The 22501-nt window shown below is 28.2% G+C and overlaps 3 protein-coding genes across 3 annotated transcripts in view; 2 read left to right on the top strand and 1 right to left on the bottom strand.

Moving 5' to 3' along the window:
- Window positions 1-4184: 4184 nt before the first annotated feature.
- Window positions 4185-6833, top strand: LOC113386400 (low choriolytic enzyme-like). The gene is made up of 5 exons (XM_026624180.1): window positions 4185-4332; window positions 4653-4762; window positions 4818-5010; window positions 6531-6664; window positions 6735-6833. Exons 1-5 carry the CDS (start codon window positions 4185-4187, stop codon window positions 6831-6833), a joined length of 684 nt encoding a protein of 227 aa, XP_026479965.1.
- Window positions 6834-8117: 1284 nt separating this feature from the next.
- Window positions 8118-22501, top strand: part of LOC113386401 (zinc metalloproteinase nas-37-like) — a 17121-nt gene continuing 2737 nt past the window's right edge. Inside the window, 7 exon segments of the mRNA XM_026624181.1 lie at window positions 8118-8184; window positions 9384-9548; window positions 9617-9726; window positions 12040-12092; window positions 12094-12242; window positions 14290-14423; window positions 14495-14568. Of these exon segments, the coding sequence (XP_026479966.1) occupies window positions 8118-8184; window positions 9384-9548; window positions 9617-9726; window positions 12040-12092; window positions 12094-12242; window positions 14290-14423; window positions 14495-14568 (752 nt within the window).
- LOC113387075 (frizzled-2-like) overlaps window positions 21184-22501 on the bottom strand; it is a gene marked incomplete at its 5' end in the record, with an annotated part of 34357 nt that continues 33039 nt past the window's right edge. The window contains 1 exon segment of the mRNA XM_026624831.1: window positions 21184-22259.

A 22501-nucleotide genomic window follows, 5' to 3' on the forward strand; every position in this document is an offset into this window, starting at 1 on the left:
GACCCAGAAGAAAAGGCGAGAACAAATACGTGCAAATAACAGTACAACTTTTTAATATTTTAACAGCATTTTGGTTTTGTTCAGTATTAATATATTTATTTAAAGGCCGAAGACGATGGATGTTGGTCATCCGTAGGATTTGATAATGATGTTCAGCAATTAAATTTGGAAAAAGACGATTGCTTGAGAGACCACACCATACAACATGAATTTTTGCACGCTCTAGGTTTTTATCATCAGCATAATGCTCCAAATAGAGATGACTATGTGACTATTAACTTTAAGAATATTGAAAAAGGTACGTTTGACAATTTTAAACAAATATTAAGCACTTTGTTGACATAATTTCAACTTTTGTTTTTCTCCAAAGACAATCTGTACAATTTCAAAAAGATACCTTTAAGCATGGATCAATCTTTCGGCACGACTTATGACTTCAAAAGCGTCATGCACTACTCCTCTTATGCGTTCAGCGTAAATGATATGAAAACCATAGAGCGAAAGGTGAAGTAAAACTTCGTCAAAATAAAAAAAAACTCTTAGCTAATAGTACGATTTTGTTTCAGTCAAATCCTTCATATGAAATTGAAAAAAATAAAAAAATGTCAGAAAAAGACATTCGCAAATTGAACGGCATGTATTGTAGTGAAGATAATGAATTGTGATATATAAGTAGCAATAATTTCAACAACTTGCCAAGAGGCACATATATTACTAATGTAAATTTACAATTATGAATAAATGTATTATTAACTTCACGATTTCATTTAATATAATTGTCGAATATAATTCGCGAAAAATCTATGGGAATTGGCCTATAAATAAAGCCATAGTACCAAAGGTTAAGTAAAACTTCCTATGAAACAGTTTGGATAGATTTTTTTTAAAAAAAAAAAGATATTTTCCAGAATAACAAAAATGATGATGACAAGAAAACTAAGCGGCATATACTGTAGTAAAGATAATAAATTGTTAGCGTGGTCCTTAATAAGGACTTGATATATATATATATATATATATATATATATATATATATATATATTTATATATATATATATATATATATATATATGCATACTTTTATTGTCAATCAAAATTAAATACATTTTTTAAGACAATGTGATGTTGGTGTTAATGCATATAAGAGATTATCTCCTATAAGAATATATATATATATATATATATATATATATATATATATATATATACATACAATTTTCCATCACCGTTCCAATTTTAAAAATTGTGAAACGATTTAAAAACAGTTACGATTGATCCTACATACTAAAATATTATAGGCCTATGAAAAGTGGTTCAACCTTTATTAGAATTTGTAACAATGAACTGGGATCTTAGGACATGCACCTTGTATGTCCTAATCTCAATTCTTTATACTGAATTGTTTACAATAATCAGTTTACTATAATAAAAATTCAGTTAAAAATAGCAAATAATCTGTGCGAGTCAGTTTTGACCTTTAGGGGGTCACACGATGACTTTTATCTACGATTGTAGGAGAGAACGGGGTAAATGAGATAATTAATTTATAAATAGATGATGATTGAAATATATAAATAAATTATTTTGGCTTCGATATTTTCATAGAAAGTTTATTATTTATAAAATTTTAAATACAAAAACAAAGTTTTTAACACAAATAAATTTTTTTGCGCTAACGAGTATAATTATGTCGACAAATTTGATAATTTGTACCCAGTAACACTGCACTCCTGTATTTATTTAATAAAACAAACAACAATCAAAAACAAGGTTTAGTTTATGAAAAACAACTTCCATGTTTCCAGTGCATACAAATTTTTTTTGAATAAATTTTCTCAAAATCAAAAACAAAATGCTACTTTTTGTATTTTTATTATTATCTACAATATCTGATTTTAGTTTTGCAAATCCGACTAGAGACAGGGGTAAGTACTAAATTATTTATAATAAATTAAATTTTATATTAAAAATTTAATGGTTTTAGGTATGATGTGGATGCGAAGTGGTAAATACGAAGGCGACATGATATTAAATTCAGAACAAATGTCTGCAATGAGAGGAGAAATCACGATGGATATGAAAAAATATCATTGGCCTAACAATACTCTGCCTTATTTTATAATGCCGTGTTTTAGTAAGTATTTTGCACAAAAAAAACTATTGCTTTTGACTGTATTTTAACAAAATTACTGTAAAAGTACCTTTTATGAACAAATTTTACGTATGTGCATAAGTCTATATGCAGAGTTCTAAGGTCATGATAAGTCCAGTCTGAACGTACGAATCTTGAACAAAACATCTGTTAGTGCGACGGCTAGTCGATAAATTGTATCGCGCGTTCTTTGTAAATGTTTGTGCTTTGTTTCCACTAGCCGTCGCACTATTCGTACGGTTTGATAAAGTTCGAACGTTCACACTAGACTTTTCGCGACCTTCGAACCGCCAATATGGATGGATAAAACATTGTTTTTTGTTGTGTTTTATTATTTTTGCAGATCAAACAGAGAAAAATATAATTCACGAGGCTGTTAAAAAATTTGCTGAAGTATCTTGCGTCACTGTCAGACCCAGAAGAAAAGGCGAGAACAAATACGTGCAAATAACAGTACAACTTTTTAATATTTTAACAGCATTTTGGTTTTGTTTAGTATTAATTTAATTATTTTAAGGGCGAAAACGAAGGATGTTATTCATACGTAGGATTTATGAATAATGTCCAGCAACTAAATTTGCAAAAAAGTGGTTGCTTATACGACTTTATCATACAACATGAATTTCTGCACGCTTTGGGATTCCATCACCAGCAATCTGCTTACGATAGAGACAACTACGTGACTGTTTATAAAGAAAATATTGCAAATGGTACAGTAAAGAACTCTTTAAATTATCATTATTTTAATACAATTTTTATCCTTTTATTTTTTAAAGGAAATGAACACAATTTTGTAAAAATTCCTTCGACCATGAACCAATATTTTGGCACCAGTTACGACTACAAGAGCGTCATGCATTACGACTCTTATGCTTTTAGTAAAAACGGCCAAATAACTATAGCGGTGAAGGTGAAGCAAAACTTCTTTACGCAAACTCTTCATATTACACTAATTTCACAATTTATTTTTTAGTCCGGTACACCAAACACAATTGGAGACAACAAAGAGATGACTGAAATGGATATTCAAAGATTAAATGGCATGTATTGCAGTGAAGATAATAAATTGTAATATATATATATATATATATATATATATATATATATATATCGACAGTTCTAACAACTTTTATAATATGTAAAAATATATTGGCTATGAAAAAAATCACGCAAAATTACGATGGATAAATGATAATGATAAGGGTAGTTTATATAAAGTAACTATAAATACCATTAGTGTAATTAGTGTTAATAAATGAATAATAAGATCAGTGTGTTTCAGCAAATACAATAATATGTTAAAATTATAAACCAATGTGTTTGATTTATTTTAACAAACTCATTATTAACTTCTCAAAGAATTTTTTTCCATTATAATTATTGAGTAGAATCTGTACGAATTACTTTTGACCTTTGAAAGGGTCACACGACTACGTTTATCTGCAATTTTAGAGGAAAACGGCGTGAAAAGGATATTTAATTTATGAACAGATGATTTATAAACAAAGAACAATATTTTTATACAATTTTATTTATAGTCTGTTTAATTGCTTGTAATTACAAATTTATAATTTTAAAATTTGACCTTGTTAACTATTTGTAGTTTTTTTCAAATTTTAACACGTTCATTTGATATAAAACTCGAATTTTCAAAAATATTGAAGACAAATAAAGAATACATTTAAAAATATTTTAAGTTAATAAAATTAAGCAACTAGAAATAAATATTTCAGTACTTTTAAATCAAGATAATAATTCGTATCCAATTACACTGTTCTCCTGTATTTTCTAAATAAAATAAACAAAAAATAATTCAAGGTTGAATTTATCGAAAAATCAACTTACAGTTCATTTCATACAATTTTGCAAAACGTGTCACAACGCTTGAATATTTTCAAAAAGCTTAAAGCAAGATGCTAGTTTTTGTTCTTTTATTATCTTTAATTTATTTGTCATCTCCGACAAACGGTATTCAAATTATAAAAATATTTATTAAATTGAATAATTTAGTAACAAATTGGTCAATTTAGGTATGACATGGATGGATAGTGGTCAATACGAAGGCGACATGATATTAAATTCAGAACAAATGTCTGCGATGAGAGGAGAAATCACTATGGATTTGCAAAAATATATTTGGCCTAACAACACTGTCCCGTATGTCATCACATCTTGTTTTAGTAAGTAATAATTCATAATTTTGAAACTATAAAATTTAGTATATAGTAAATGCACGAAACATCCATATGCAAGGGCTAAAGGTCACGAAAAATCCAGCGTGTACGTTCGAATTTTTGGTTAGTGTTACGGCTAGACGACAAGTTGTATCTCTCGTCCTTTATAAATGTTCGTGCTTTCTTTCCACCAGCCATCACACTATTCGTATGGTTTGGCAAAATTTGAACGTGCACCCTAGACTTTTCACGACATTCGAACCGCCAATATGGATGGATAAAACATTGTTTTTTGTTGAAAAATTATTGAGTTGTATATTTTTTAGATCAAACAGAGAGAAATATAATTCACGAAGCAGCCAGAAAGTTTGCTGAAGTTTCTTGCGTAACTGTCAGACCAAGGAGAAGAGGCGAAAAAAACTACGTCCTAATATCGGTATAACAATTCGTACAAAAATTTGTTTTGTTTTATATTAATTTCTTTATTTTAGGGCGATAAAAAGGGATGTAATGCAGAGCTAGGTTTTAGAAATAGAGTACAATCAATTCATTTGGAAAGAACCGGTTGCGTAACTCAGAGTGTAGTTCAACACGAATTTCTGCATTCTTTAGGATTTCATCATCAGCATGCTGCTCATAATAGAGACGACTATGTGTATATTTACAGAGAAAATATTAAAGACGGTATATTTGAACATCTTGAACATATCAGACTTAGGAACCGATTCTGCCTCACAGCATACAAATGTTATGGCAAGGCCATGTTACATGCATCATGCTACTGAATCATACTGTATACTGTCAAAATGTCATGTGTTTGCTGTGCATTCAGGCGTTTTACACATAAACTGCAACGTCACTCGTATGTTATGAAGCTGGGTCAGAAAGACACGGTTATCTAAGATCGTTTTGTGCGGTTTCTAGGTTAGATTTTCTATCTGACAACCTGAGAAATACGCCCGACTGCACAGCAACCGCTTGGCTTTTGTCAATATTTGCTATGGCGAGTTCTTCATAACATGGCCTTAAATTTGTTCGTCAGTAGAGTCCCTTTCTCATTTTATTTTAAAAAATTGTCTCTGGTCAGTAGAGTCTATTTTACCATTTCAGTCAACATTTAGTTTGCTCGTCCGTACAGTCCCTTTCTAATTTTATTTAAAAAAGTTGTCTCTGGTCAGTAGAATCAGTTTTACCATTTAAACAAAATTTAATTTGCTCGTCAGTAGAGTCCCTTTCTAATTTTATTTAAAAAAAATGTCTCTGTTGTAGAGTCTGTTTTACCATTCAAGTCAAAATTTAGTTTGCTCGTCAGTTGAGTCCCTTTTTATATGATTTTAAAAAAATGTCGCTCGTCAGTAGAGCCCCTTTTCTCCATTTGATTCAAAATTCATTTTTATCGTCAGTAGAGTCCCTTTTTATATTATTTTTAAAAATGTGGCTCGTCAGTAGAGTCTTTTTTTAATCTTCCAAATCAAAATTAAGTTTGCTTTTTTTCATTCTATTTTAAAAAAATGTTGCCCGTCAGTAGAGTCCCTTTTTTCCATTTAAACTAAAATTTAATTTGGTCGTCAGTAGAGTCAATTTCGCACTTTATTTTAAAAAAATGTCTCTGGTCAGTAGAGTCTCTTTTACTATTTAAACAAAATTTAATTTGCTCCTCAGTAGGGCCCCTTTCTCACTTTATTTTAAAAAATTGTCCCTGGTCAGTAGTCTCTTTTTAAATTAAACCATTTAAATTAAAATTTAGTTTGCTCGTCAGTAGGGTCCCTTTTTATATTATTTTTAAAAAAATGTAGAGTTCCTTTTTTCCATTTAAATCAAATTTTAGTTTGATCGTCAGTAGAGGTTTTATTTGGTCAGTTCTAGAAAAATGTGGTTTGCTCATTAGTAGAGCTTTTTTTTCAAATTCTTCAAATAAATTACATTTTTCTCTTAATTTATTTTGCTCGTCAGTAGAGTTACTTTTTTTTCATTAGTAAAGTGTTCTTTCTATTTTCTAGGTCTATTTAAATGTTCGATTGCTAGTAGAGTCCTCTTTTTGCGGTTTCTAGATTAAGTTTTTTATCTGACTTTGGCTTTAGTCAATGGCTTTAGTCAATGTTTTAGTATAAAAAATCTTTCATAACATGGCCTTGCCATAACATTTTTCTGTTATGCGGCAGAATCGGTCCCATAACTTACTTTTAACATTGTTTTTTTTTAAGAATTTCAATTTGCCTTCAATAAGGAACCTGAAAGTATGGATCAATCGTATGGTACGACTTACGACTACCAAAGCATCATGCATTATCCCTCCTTTGCCTTTAGTAAAAATAAAAAAAATACTATAGTTCGAAGGGTAAGGTCACACTTCTTAACTTTGAAAATAGGTTTAAGAGATTTTTTTGAATCAAAATGATCTTTTCCAGAATGACATGAATACTGTTATTGAGTACAATTATATAATGACAGAGTCTGATATAAGAAAATTAAATGCCATGTATTGCAGCGGGGAAAATGAATTGTGATTAATATAAATACATTCACACAAATTTCTCTATTATCTTTAGCTCTAGTTTATATCTTTCAATAATATATATTATATATTATATATATATATATATATATATCTGTATATATATATATATTATATATATATATATATAATATATATCCCATATTCTATATATATATATATATATATATATATATATATATATATACATATATACATATAATTATGACATATTTAAAAATAACCAAAGATAATTTTTTACAAAGTTACGTAAATAAATTATCTGATTTATGATAAATTTGCAAGAGCAAAACAAATGATTAAGTAAAAATTTAAAGATTTCGAGAAATGACGAGGATTAAAAAATCAGTGCTAGACAACTTGTGATAAAATTGTAAAATAACAAGAAATAATATTATTAATAATAATAATCATAACCATATGTATGTAAAATATATGAATTATATTTCGAATTTTACTATCAATATTTAATTTTTATTTACCTATCAATAAAAATGTGTAACAAAAATTTCAATTTGAAATTTTAGAACAATAAATTAAAAATAAGTATTGGCGTAATTTAAAAAAATGCACTTTTTTCAATTGTAAACCATTTTTTAAAATATAAAAACCGTTCGAAAGCCATTAATTGTAAATAGAGCTATATAATTTTTGGTAAAGATTGGTCGGGCTGTTTTTTCCCAATTAATTGACGAACTTTCACTACTTAAAAATCATTAATTATATATTGAATTGCACATATGGGCAAGTTCATGCTACTTGCCCTAAGGCAAAATGTCACTTACGCCTAGTTTAGTATATGACAAACAATAAAACTAATTAAATGCGTTTTTATTAAAAAAAATATTAAGGTAACGCTCACCATGCGCAGCCAAGCCTAAGTAAAAATGTATGGGAAAGCATTGTGTTAGGTTCGGAAGACATGGTAAGCGTACATAAAATTTAAATTATTTGTATAAAATATTTATTGCGTTCGGCAAATTTGTACAAAATTAAATACACTACAATCCTGCCTTGTTTTATAAGCCATACAGCAACCCGGTATACTCATAAATTAATATATTGATTAAGTCAATTATTCACACATTAATGCAAATTAGTTATTTTGGTCTTCAATGCTTTTTCTGACCTTAACATAATTTTAGCTAATCTCTTATCAATTATGGATTAATAAATCAATGAAAATAATCTCGTAAACATCAACAAATACTTGTATATAAATAGATTCGTTGCCAAAATTTTGACATAGTTGATTTTGGTTAAAATTTGGTTCAAGATGAAACTTTTGGTGGCAGCTATTGTGTTGGTTGGTGCTTGCTCGGCACTTCCAGTCAATAATGACGGTAAGAAAATATTGATATACATTTTTGGAAAATGGAAAATTCATATTCCATTTTTATTGTGCAAATTTGTTCGTCAGTAGAGTCCTATTTGTGTTTTCTAGGTCGATTATTGAGTTTGCTCGTTAGTAGAGTCCTTTTTTATTAGATTGATAATGAAATTCTTTAGAATTTTTTTTTCTTTTTTCGTGATTTGTATTAAAAATTGATCGTCAGTAGAGTCCCTTTTCTTCTTTAAATCAAAATTTAGTTTGCTTGTCGTCAGTAGAGTCCCTTTCTTATTTTATTTAGAAAAATTATCTCTTGTCAGTAGAGTCACTTTTCTCATTTATGTCAAAATTTAGTTTGCTCGTCAGTAGAGTCCCTTTTTATATTATTTTAAAAAAATGTCGCTCGTCAGTAGAGTCCCTTATCTTTTTTAAAAGCAAAAATTAGCTTGCTCGTCTGTAGAATCCCTTTTTATATTATTTTAAAAAATGTTGCTCGTCAGTAGAAATCCTTTTCTCATTTTATTTTTAAAAAATGTTGCTCGTCAGTAGAGTTCTTTTTCTCATTTAAATCAAAATTTAGCTCGTTCGTCAGTAGTTCTCATTTAATTAAAAGTCTCTTTTCCCTTTTAGGTCGGATTTTAGCTAGCTCGTCAGTAGAGTTCTATTTATTTTGTATTTTAGTTTGCTCGTTAGTAGAGTTCTTATTTGGTCAGTTCTAGAAAAAAGTGGTTTGTTCATTAGTAGAGTTTTTTTTCAAATTTTTTATTTATTTATCAACAGATTACATTTTTCTTTCGTTTTATTTTGCTCGTCAGTAGAGTTTCTTTTTTATTAGTAAAATACTCTTTCTATTTTTTAGGTTTCTTTAAATTATTGGTAGAGTCCTTTTTTTCCTCATATCAAAAGTTTCAATTTGATCGTCAGTAGAGTCCTTTTAAATATATTCTATAGATTTATCTTCTTATTTTCTTAGTTGATATTATAATTTGCTCGTCAGTAGAGTCCTATATTCGTCTCATGCCTAATTAAAGTTTGCTCGTCAGTAGAGTCCTTTTTCTATCCAAAAAAATGTCCAGCAGTTCCATCTCCAAAAAAATTCAATTGGATAAAAAATCAGTTGGTTTTAATTTTAATCTTTCATTTGCCCTAAATTCAGTTTCCTTTAGCCAGTAGAGTCCTTTTTCATTAAAAAAAACTCATTTACTTTTTCAGAAAAGAATGCCTGGATGTACAGTGGTAAAACCGAAGGCGACATGATTTTGACTCCGGAGCAACATCTGGCCCGTTGGGGCCTCCTGAGCCGAAATGGCCTGGTCAACACCAGATATCGTTGGCCCAACAACGAAGTGCCCTACGCCATCGTCAGCGGATATTTCAGTAAGGATAAATGATAGATAATAATTTATATTTATTAATCATTCCAAAATAATATTTTTTTCTTCTAGATCAAGCCCAAGTCGACTACATTCACCAGGCGGTTGCAGAATTCGCTAAAGTGTCTTGTTTAAAAGTCAGGCCGAAAACCGCCAACGACCGCCATTACGTCCAAGTCACGGTAAATAATATTTATTAAATAATTTGAACTTTTTAACTGAGTTTGCTCGTCAATAGAGTCCCTTTTTTACCTTCTTGATTCCTTCCTTTATCATCTAAAACTATATTTAATGTGCTCGTCAGTAGAGTCCTTTCTTTATCTTTTAGAGTCCTATTAGATTTGCTCGTTAGTAGAGTCATTTTTATATTTTCTAAGTCAATATTTAGTTTGCTCGTCAGTAGAGTCCTCTTTTGTCTTTTAATTTTATATTTAATTTGCTCGTCAATAAAGTCTATTCTGAATATTTTAGATAGAAATTTCTTTTGCTCGTCAGTAGAGTCCTTTTTTAAACCCATATTTTATAGCCATCATTTTTCAAAATAAATATATAATTTCATTTTATAAATATGTATTGAAAGCTCATTTTACAAATATTTTATTGTTTATTGTTTGTTGTTATTTTTTTCATACTATAAGTTTGTTTATACTCTGATGTTGAATCAAATAGGGATTCGAAACGTATAAAAGATGTAGAAAAATATTTTTTTCAAACTCACATATTTTTTCTCCTTATAAAGTAAATGATGTCTGAACAAAAAATCGTCAGTATGATTCTTTTTCTACATTTTATTAGTTTGCTCGTCAGTAGAGTCCTTTTTTTATTATTTTTTCTAATTTGATTAATTTGATTGATAGTAGAGTCCTTTTTTATTACTTTATTAGTTTCGTTTTTTCTCTGTTTTATTAGTTTGCTCGTCAGCAGAGTCCTTTTTTGTAATTTTATAAATTTGCTCGTCAGTAGAGTTCTTTTTTATAATTTTTTTGTAATTTTATTTATTTGCTTGATAGTAGAGTCCTTTCTTATTACTTTGTTCATTACGTGCTCTTCTCTATTTTCTCTATTTTATTAGTTTGGTCGTCAGTAGAGTCCCTTTTGTAATTTTATGAATTTGCTCGTCAGTAGAGTCCTTTTTTATAATTTTATTAATTAGTTTGATAGTAGAATCTTGTTTCTATTTTTTTTTCTAATTTTATTAATTTGAGTTTATTTTATTAATTTTATGCTCTTCTCTATTTAATTAGTTTGCTCGTTAGTAGAGTCCTTTCTTTATTTTCTTCCATTTATATTTTGAATAAGGAATTAGATTTAGTATATTAAATAAATCATGTTTATCGAATTAATAATAATAAAATACAAAGTTAAAAAATATTTCTCTAGATTACTAAATAATTTGCTCGTCAGTAGAGTCCTTTTTTATCATTTCTTTCTAATTTTATTAATTTGCTTGCAACTAGAGTCCTTTTTTTAATTTTATTAATTTGCTCATCAGTAGAGTCCTTTTTGTAATTTTATAAATTTGCTCGTCAGTAGAGTCCTTTTTTATTATTTTCTCTAATTTTATCAATTTGCTTGATAGTAGAGTCCTTTTTTATTACTTTATTAGTTTCGTGATTTTCTCTATTTTTTTCTATTTTATTAGTTTGCTCGTTAGTAGAGTCTTTTCTTGTAATTTTATTAATTTGTTCGTCAGTAGAGTCCTTTATATATATTTTTTGCTAGTAGAGTCCTTTTTTATTATTTTTTCTAATTTTATTAATTTGCTTGATAGTAGAGTCCTTTCTATTGCTTTATTAGTTTGTGTTTTTTCTCTATTTTATTTGGTTGCTCCTCAGTAGAGTTTTTCTATAATTATATAAATTGCTCGTCAGTAGAGTCCTTTTTTGTAGTTTTATTAATTTGCTCGTCAGTAGAGTCCTTTTTAATAATTTTATAAAATTTGCTCGTCAGTAGAGTCCTTTATATATTTTTTCCAATTTATTAACTTACTTGCTAGTACAGTCATTGTTATTACTTATTAATTTCATTTTTTCTCTATTTCATTTGTTTGATCGTCAGTAGAGTCCTTCTTTGTAATTTATAAGTTTGCTCGTCAGTAGAGTCACTTTTGTGATTTTTATAAATTTGCTCGTCAGTAGAGTCCTTTTTTATATTTTTTTTATAATTTTATTAGATTGCTCGTCAGTAGAGTCCTTTTATTATTATTTATTTGTAATTTTATTAGATTGCTCGTCAGTAGAGTCTTTTTATCATTTCTTTATCATTTATTAATTTTCTCGTCAGTAGAGTCCCTTTTTATTTTCTAGATCTAAATTCAAGTTTGCTCGTCAGTAGAGTCCTTTTCTATTTTTAGAACTAAATTTAAATTTGCTCGTCAGTAGAATCCCTTTTCTCAATTTCTATCTAATTCAATTCATTTGCTCGTCAGTAGAGTCCTTTTCCATTATATATCTATCACCATACCATTACTAATCGCCATTATCATTTATCCCCAGGGTCAGAACACGGGTTGCTACTCCAGCGTCGGCTACCTAGCCGGCGTCCAGACCCAATCTGGCGCCGTACCAACCGGGCTACGGATGCTTCCGAAAGGCGACGATCCAGCACGAATTCCTGCACGCCATCGGATTCTATCACCAGCAATCGACTTACGACAGGGACGACTACGTCACCATCATGTGGAACAACATCACACCTGGTGAGTGCGATGGGAGATGAGAAAGGACTCTACTGACGAGGAAATTAATAGATTGATAAAAAAGGACTCTACTGACAAACAAACTTTGACAAAGAAATGAATAAAATGAGAAAGAAATGATAAAAAAGGACTCTACTGACGAGCAAATTGATAAAATTACAAAAAAGGACTCTACTAACGAGCAAACTTATAAAATAGAGAAAAATAGAGAAGAGAACGAAATTAATAAAGCAACAAAAAAGGACTCTACTAACAAGCAAATTAATAAAATTAGAAAGAAATAATAAAAAAGGTCTCTACTGACGAGCAAATTAAAAAAATTATAAAAAAGAACTCTACTGACGAGCAAATTTATAAAATAGAGAAAAATAGAGAAGAGAACAAAATTAATAATGCAATAGAAAAGAACTCTACAAGCAAGCAAATTAATAAAATTAGAAAAAATTAATAAAAAAGGACTCTACTGACAAGCAAATTAATAAAGTTAGAAAAAAGAACTCTACTGACGAGCAAATTTATAAAATAGAGAAAAATAGAGAAGAGAACAAAATTAATAATGCAATAGAAAAGAACTCTACAAGCAAGCAAATTAATAAAATTAGAAAAAAATAATAAAAAAAGACTCTACTGACTAGCAAATTAATAAAATTAGAAAAAAATAATAAAAAAAGGACTCTACTGGCGAGCAAATTAAAAAAATTACAACAAAGGACTCTACTGACGAGCAATTAAATAAAATTAAAAAAAAAATTATAAAAAAGAACTCTACTGACGAGCAAATTTATAAAATTAAATAAAAAAATTACAAAAAAGGACTCTACTAACAAGCAAATGAATAAAATTAGAAATAAATAATAGGAAAAGGACTCTACTGACGAGCAAATTAATAATATCTAAAAAATAATAAAAAAGGGCTCTACTGGCGAGCAAGTTAATAACATTATAAAAGGGACTCTACTGACGATCAAACAAATTAATAGAGAAAAAATGAAATTAATAAAGTAATAAAAAATGACTCTGCTGACAAGCAAATTGAATAAATAAAGGACTCTGCTGGCAAGCAAATTAAAAATGAATCTATAGGATATGAAAAGGACTCTACTGACGAGCAACTAAATTAGCAACTTCCAGAATAAAGAAAGGACTTTACTGACGAACAAATTTAATATCAGTTTTGATGATAAAAAATAGACTCTACTAACTTGCAAATTAATTTATTACTTAAAATATGAAAAAGGGACTCTACTGACGAGCAAATTTGTTAATTGCTTGAAAAATAAAAAAGGGACTCTACTGACGAGTAAATGTAAATTTAGTTCCAAAAAATAAAAAGTGACTCTACTGACGAGCAAATTTATAAAATTACAAAAAGGACTCTACTGACGAGCAAACAAATAAAATAGAGAAAAAACGAAACTAATAATATAATAATCAAGGACTCTACTATCAAGAAATTTAATAAAATTAAATAAAAAAATTATAAACAAGGACTATACTGACGAGCAAAGTAATAAAATAGAGAAAAATAGAGAAAAGCACTAAATTAATAAAATTAAAAAAAGCAAAACTGACAAGCAAATTAATAAAACTAGAAAGAAATAATAAAAAAAGGACTCTACTGACAAGCAAATTAATGAAATTAAAAAAAATAATAAAAAAGAAATCTACTGACGAGCAAATTAATAAAATTACAAAAAAGGACTGTACTAACGAGCAAACTTATAAAATAGAGAAAAATAGAGAAGAGAACGAAATTAATAAAGCAACAAAAAAGGACTCTACTAACAAGCAAATTAATAAAATTAGAAAGAAATAATAAAAAAGGTCTCTACTGACGAGCAAATTAAAAAAATTAGAAAAAAGAACTCTACTGACGAGCAAATTTATAAAATTACAAAAAAAGGACTCTAGTTGCAAGCAAATTAATAAAATTAGAAAAAATTACAAAAAAGGACTCTACTGACGAGCAAACTAATAAAGGACGGTGGCGCTTTTGAATTTTTGAAATTTGAAAACAATATGGTTTGAATCTATGTTTTTCTTTTAGGAATGGAGTACAATTTCGATAAGTTCTCATCGAGTGTTGTGCAGAATTTTGGAACGACTTATGATTATATGAGTGTTATGCACTATGATGCCTTCGGGTTCTCGAAGAATGGTTACAGGACAATCGTTACAAAGGTGAGAGAGATCCAAAAAATTATATTTAGGAAATCTAGGTAAAAATATAAATAAACATATTTTTTATCCAGGATCCCGCTATGGCTGATGTCATTGGACAAAGAGCCAACTTGAGCCAGAAGGACATCATAAAACTAAATGCTATGTACTGTCAATGAAATTTATAAATAAATATATATATATATATATATATATATATATATGTATATGTATACATATACATTTGTATATGTATCAGCATGTATATATTTTTCTAAACAAACTTTTATATAATTTTTTAAATAAAGCTGTTCAAAAGATATATTTCATTTTTTGTCATTTTTACATTTTACATATATAATTATTTACAGATGAGTTTACTAGATTCATACGTTTCGGCCTACATCAAATCCATCATTCAGTAAAAAAAAATAAAAAATTACTTTACAAGTATTACTAAATTTGATTGTGATACTGAAAATAAATTCAAATTACAAGATTTATGATTGATCTAACTTATTGCAGTTAAATAAGAGAAAGTCTATAGCTTTTTCAGAAAGTCCGATTTGCAAATTTTATGTATGGTTCGATTCAAAACCAAAATTAAAATATTTAGATTTCAATCAAGTATTCAGATTGTATTCAAAAAGACCTTTCAAACAATACCCCACATAGCTATTAAATATACAATCTAATATTTTTGAAGTAAAACTTCTTAAGACTCTTCTGCTACAACTTCATTGAAAATGTATATTTTGTAAAAAAATCACCTAGTTACGCTACAAAAATTTTACACCTCAATTATTTGAAAAAAAAATCAATAAACTTTAATATTGTAATATTTTGCAATACAATCTAGATATGCGTACAATGAGAGAATTTTTTTTAAGAAAATCGTTTTCTATTTGTCAAGACCTTTTAAACGATACCCAACAAGCTATAAACAAAAACGATGTAATATTTGTGAAGTAAAACTTCTTTAAGCCCGTTTACTACAAATTCATCAAAAGTGCATATTTCATGGACAAACCATGTAGTTAATATCAGTTTTTGGATTCAATTCGAAATGACCTTTCATACGATACCCAACAAGGTATAAAAATACGATATAATATTTTTGAAGTAAAACTTCTTTAAGCTCGTTTACTACAAATTCATTAAAAGTGGATAAACCACGTAGTTTATTCCAGTATTCGGATTTTATACAAAAAGACCTTTTAAACGATACCCTACAAGGTATAAGATATAGAATCGAAAATTTTTGAAGTAAAACTTCTTTAGACACCTCAGATACAAATTAATAAAAAGCGTATATTTGCTGGACAAACCATATAGGCAATTTCAGTATTCGAATTACATTCCAAAAAGACTTTTCAAACATACAATTTAAATTTGTTCAAGTAAAACTTCTTTAAGTTCGATACATAGATAAAAGAAGAGTATTTGGTTCGATAGATTTTATCTAAATTCTTGAATCTCGATTCTTATTGATTAAGTTGATTATGTATGCGTATCGAGAAGGTAAAATACTTGTTTTAAGGTAAAATGACACTTACAACTAGTTTTTTAACGACAATGACATAATGCATAATAGTTTAAAGAGTATTTTAAAAAATCAATCAAAAAACCGACCTAACCTTACTGACCAACCGACCTAACCTTACTGTACCTAAAGGACTTTTTTACTTTTTACTAATTGTTACTAAATCTACATTTTTTACTAAAGATAAAATTGATAGCATATAATTTACATATTGCGCCAATTATTCATTATTATGCAAATACAATAAAACAAATCTTATACATGTAAAAATATTGCAAATGGCAGTTGAATCCATCAACCATCATAAAATTAATATATAACTAAACTTACCTAAGATAAGCAGCATTATGTACATCCTAAACACAAGCACTTATTTGCACAATTAACTAACACTTCAATAATTAATTAATAATTCATTTTAATTACTAAACACGAGTTTAATATTAATTTATCAATTTATTATGATTTGTGATCTCTCCAACTGTCAGATTTAGTTCGCGCGTTAAGAACAACGAAGTAGGCGGCGCTGGTGCCAACTGAAGAAAAATAAATGACATATAAAAAAATTATTTAAATCATATTTAAATATTTAAGTACTACAGTATTACTAGATTTAATTAATTATAGTATAAAAATTGTATTGATTATAATTTTGTGTATATATCAAAGTATTTATGAATTTGCAAACTGTCATATTTTTTATAGTTTGCAACACTGATTGAACATTGTGCTCAATTACTGCATATAAGACAAAATGGCGTCATATTCATTTATTGTTAGTGAAATTATTCATTTTTGTATATATATATATATATATATATATATATATATATATATATATATAGTATAAAATAAATTAAATAAATATTGTAAAAATTAAAATTTTCCAAATATCAATTTAATATTAATAATATTCATATAATACAATTATTATAATATTGTTTTTTGTTTAAATATCTATGTGTGTGTTTTTCAGACGCAAACAAATCAAATTTTGTTCTAATAATCGTATACATAATTTTTTCTCCATCATACATATAAATATACATACAAATATATATATATATATATATATATATATATATATTTATATGTATAATAAATCCATCGACACATCTAATTTCAAAAACCCACAATACATTTAAAAAACAATTTTCGTATATATAAATTAACTAATATATTTCTCTGTGTGGAAAATTAAAATGCATTCACAACTTTTCCATCAGCACTTTCACTATATATATTACGAATTTAAGTTTATTGATTTTCTTTGACGATTTTAAAGTATACAGAGTTGCTGTAGGATCCTATAATGTTAGGCAATATTGTAGATTATTTGATTTTGAACAAATTTACCGAATTTTGCGTTCAAATCGGACGTACCGTTTAGAAGTTACAAGACTTTTATTAAATAAATGCATTCATGATGGGAGGAATAAAGGGTCGAAACGTTTCGCATCAAATTAGTCGCGTGGGGTATCATTTAAAAGGTCTCGACAAGCTCTATAAAAATATAGTACCGAGAATAATTTTACGGCAACAATTTCTATTTTCAAAGTGTACCGAGTTGCTGTAGGGTCTTATAATGTTAGGCAATATTGTAGATAATTTAATTTTAAACAAATTTGTCGAATGTTGCATTCAATTCAGACAAACCGTTTAGAAGTTACAAGAGTTTGAATAACTAATAAATAATTTGATGGGTAGAATAAAGGGTCGAAACGTTTCGCGTCAAATTAGTCGTGTGGGGTATCATTTGAAAGGTCTCGACGACGCCAATTTAAATATCTTAGTGACAGGCATTAAAAAACAACAGAGTTCCGTACTCAATTGTTATTTTAAAGTACACCGAAGCAAAAGTTGTGAATACATTTGTGTTCGTGTTTGGAAAATGCACATAAATATAATAATATATACATAATTATTCAATTAATATCTTAAAATTAATTTCTATATATAAATTTATCTTAGGTATAAAATTGTTCATGTTAGTTCTTATTTATATATTTTGTTTTTAAAAAAGTTTTATATATTTATTTTATAAATAATAATAATAATATGGCTTGTAAAATAATTAAATTTATCAGTTACATCACAAAAAATATATAATATATATTTAATTAATATATTAATTACAGTAAAACCGCGTCTTATGCGGGGAAACCGCGTCTTAACGGGGTTCTACTGTATTTATAAAGGAATAGATTTAATAGACGTCATGTTTGAATTAAATTATAAATATAAATTTATTTATTAATATAATATATTTTTTATTGTGTACTTTACGTTTCGGCTGCCGAAATTAATTGCACGAAAGAGACAGAGTTATGTTTTGTTGTGCGTACAAGAGAGAGAGGGAGATAGAAAGTATGAAATTGCTTCATTTTTCTTTATTTTTAAATTATCAAGTGATAATTTATTTTTTAAATGTAATATTTTGTTAATAAATTTTAAATGAAACGCAAAGCACTCGTAAATAACTATGACTATATATAGTACAAAGGTATAAAAACAACAGTACGACTTTTAGTTATAAACAAATCAATATGGCAACACTGAATTTCGTTTTAAAAAAAACATCACATTAATATAAATAATATAATTTATATATATATATATATATATATATATGCATATAATTGATATGTTATAATTTAAATGGCAAAATATATATATATATATATATATATATATATATATATAAAGTCTTATAATCTAGTTACGTATGTTTTTGTCTGAAGGTCCAAAAGATTCCTTAAAACTATTATATATATTATATTATAGTGTGTCAAATTTATTGGCCATTGGGCCACAACTCGCTTTTAGTTCTATGGGTCAGTTCAAGAAATTTCCAGCCATCCAATTAAGTTTTTTGCACTAAAACATCTCGAAAAACGACGTTTTTAACACATTTTTAAGCAAAATGTATGTATTTGCATAAGTCCATTTGCAACGTTCTAATGTCATGAAAAGTCCAGCGTGTACGTTCGAATCTCCAGTTAGTGCGATAGCTAGAAGACAAATTGTATGACTCGTTCTTTGTAAATGTTTGTGCTTTATTTCCACTAGCTGTCACACTATGCGTGTGGTTTGACAATTTTTGAACGTTCATACTGGACTTTTCGCGACCTTTGAACTGGTAATATGGAAGGATGAAATAGTACTTAAATCGTCGTTTTTTGTTAAAATATGTAGTAAATATATTGTGTTGTATATTTTTTAGAACAATAGGAGAAAAATATAAATAAAATTAAAATATAATTTACAAATAAATATTTTGTATAGTTTTTTTATAAATTTACAGGCGAAAAAAATGGTTGAAATGCACAAAGACGATTTTCAAGTGACAAATAAAACATCCTAATCGTTTTTCATAGGCCTATAATATTTTTTTAAAGGCTTTATTTGACTGTAAACTATTATTTCATCAACTTTCTTGTAAATTGATATTCAAATATGTGGAAAAACTGTTTCAATAAAAATTTGGCTAGCTCAAAAGTCAAGACCGAGCTACGGTTTTTTCGGAAAAATTTCTTGTATTGTTGAATTTCTTGAAATAATTAATATTATAATATAAGTCACGAAGCATTATTGTTGAAATATGTAAAGTTGTATATTTTTTAGATTAATAGGAGGAAAATATAAACAAAATTATAATATAAATCAAGGAGCAAGTACTATTTCATTTAACAATATCAATATTTTGTTTTATATTAATTTACTGTCGAAAAAATTGTTGTAATGCACAAAAAGAATTTTCAAGTGGCAATTTAAACATCCTAATCGTTTCGCATAGGCCTATAACATTTCAAAGGCTTCATTTGATTGTCAGCAATCTAGTATTTAAATATTAGCACAAATAATTTAAATTAACATTTCGCTGGCTCAAAAGTCACGACTAAACCACGGTTTTTTTTCAGAAAAATGTGAACTGACCCATAGAAACATAATTATAAAGTGCCCCAACGGCCAAAAACATTAGAACCACTACAATATACATTATATTCTACAAAACTATCTTATTACAATTATTGAGTTATACAAATGAGTATAGACTAGTTGAGTTATTAAATGCTTAATTTATAAATATTTCCTTTTTTTATAAATTAGAAGTTTGTTGTTCTTGTTATTGTTGAAACCGTAACAGGCTTGGAGAAATTTTAAAATAAAAATTTGTCATTGATGAATAGAAGGGAATGCAATACCGGTATACCGAATTACCGGTAAACCGCCCGGTTTTTCGCGGTATTTTTACCGATATTTATCCTAAAAATACCGGTATTTTCGGTATTTTTACATTACATAATACACTTTTTTCGGAACAAATTTATCTTTAAATTCCATAATCGCATAAACAGCTATATTTTCAAGTGATTCTATAAGATAAACAAATGTCAAATATTATTTCAACTCGTCATTAAACTGAATATTTATTGCTTTCCGAAGGGCTTCATATCGTGTTACGATAAATAGAATTGGACTGATAGATAAAGATGTTTGTTTCATCTTTTGTAAAATTGTAACTGTTTTTTAAGTGATATTTGGACAAAATATTTTATATCATACATATTACCCTTGTGTAATTTTTATTTTTTTCTAACTTGTATCTCAACATCGAAATTAACTAACAATATATATATATATATATATATATATATATATATATATATTCATTTTGACCGTCAGTAGAGTCCTTTTATTTATCAAATCCCCAAAAATTTGGTACAAAATTCAATTTTTCTAACAAACATTTTGTACTTTTTTCTGAATTTGCTCGTCAGTAGAGTTCTTTTAAGACTTTTTTTTAAATTTGTTTGTCAGTAGAGTTCTTTTATGGTATTTTTCTAAATTTGCTCGTCAGTAGAGTCCCTTTTATATATTTTTTCTGTTAATTTGCTCGTCAGTAGAGTTCTTTTAAGACTTTTTTTTAATTTGTTCGTCAGTAGAGTTCAAAAATAATGTTACTAGACAAGAAAGAACTCTACTGGTGAGCAAATTCCGAAAAGTGTGATAAAACTTTACTGACGAACAAATTAAGCAAAAAAATGTAAAAAGGACTCTACTGACGGACAAATTAAACAAACATGATAAAAGGGACTCTACTGACATGCAAATTAAGCAAAAAAAAAATGTAAAAGGACTCTACTGACGAGCAAATTAATAGAAAAAATAAAAAAAGGACTCTACTGACGAGCAAATTTAGAAAAATGCCACAAATTTATATTTGTCCTAGTAACTTTCAATTTTGTTTACGTTTGTTTAAGATAATATTGACTTATGCTCACCATGCGTACCCAAGCCTAAGTAAAAATGTATAGAAAAGCGCCGTGTTAGGTTCGGGCGACATGACGATAATATATGAATTTAAAGTATTTATCGAATAAAGCTAGCAATTTTGAAAAAATTGTTCATCTATCAATAAAAACACAGGTAATTTACCGGTTTTAAAATGAAAAATTACCGAAAAACCGGTATTGAAATTTTTCATCTGTATTGCATTCCTTAGTGAATAGTGAAGTAATACATCCACCAATGGCAATTTAGATTTCTTTTGCACTAAAATATATTACAAATATGACTATACCTTCACGTCTTCATTTAATCTTAAATATTAACAATAAAAAAGTGGCGGTTAGTATCAAAATTTTAACTTATGTCTAAAAAAGTCAATTAATTTCACATCACTCCATAATCATGAGAACGATCACCGTGTGGTGACCTAGAACCACCAGAATTGGCAGCATAGTTAGTTCCAGCACCAGAATTGGCAACAAAGTTACCGCCACTCAGTCTGTAATTTTTGCGCCCTTGTACACCACTTTGGGGCGTATCGGCACCGTCACCAGTTCTCCTCAAATCACCACCAAGAGGCGATAAAATCCTATCACCACTGTCGTTTTTGGTGTCATCAAAGGGTTGTGCTATACTTACATACGTATGACTGTTATCATCGTACTGACACCCAATATCGTCGTAATGGTGACTTTTATCATCACTTTGATTAGTCGCACTTTTTGGTTTATTATAAACGTCTATTATCTGGTGTCCTGCCAATATCTGGTGCTCGCCACTTGGTGACCCACATTTTGGTGTCCCACCAGACTTTGGTGTCCCACGACACTATTGTTTGATTTATTATAGAGATCAGTTGCGCTTTGGTGTCCTCCGTTTTGTTGGGGGTGCCTTTTTGGCGACCCGGAGCCTCCGTCCCCATTTGGGCGTCATACGTGGCTTAAGGATTGTTTGCAGCAGGACGCAGAACCCGAATTGGCGACCGCGTTGGCGGAGGCGACGTGTGGTGCTAGGAGGTGGTGGCTCGCCGAAGCCATACTGGAAAAAAGGTTAATTGATTTATTAACTTAATTAATTTATTAACTTAATTATTTTTTATATTTGAGGTTGGAAATTTAATTTTGCTCGTCAGTAGAGTCCTTTTTTATATTTGAGGTTTAAATTTAATTTTGCTCGTCAGTAGAGTCCTTTTTTTTATTTCTAGATCTAAATTTAAATTTGCTCGTCAGTAGAGTTCTTTTTTATTTTCTAGATCTAAATTCAA

The sequence above is a fragment of the Ctenocephalides felis genome, unplaced genomic scaffold (genome assembly GCF_003426905.1).
Source record: "Ctenocephalides felis isolate EL2017-DRISC unplaced genomic scaffold, ASM342690v1 CF-g0.4_SCAFFOLD_03571, whole genome shotgun sequence".
In the NCBI taxonomy this organism is placed as follows: domain Eukaryota; kingdom Metazoa; phylum Arthropoda; class Insecta; order Siphonaptera; family Pulicidae; genus Ctenocephalides; species Ctenocephalides felis.

Bases quoted from the DNA above. Each gene is read 5' to 3' on its own strand.
- LOC113386400 (XM_026624180.1), top strand. From the start codon at position 4,185: ATGACATGGATGGATAGTGGTCAATACGAAGGCGACATGATATTAAAT. The intron at 4,763-4,817 runs GTATAACAATTC...TCTTTATTTTAG, and splicing joins AAAACTACGTCCTAATATCG to GGCGATAAAAAGGGATGTAA. The intron at 5,011-6,530 runs GTATATTTGAAC...TTTTTTTTTAAG, and splicing joins CAGAGAAAATATTAAAGACG to AATTTCAATTTGCCTTCAAT.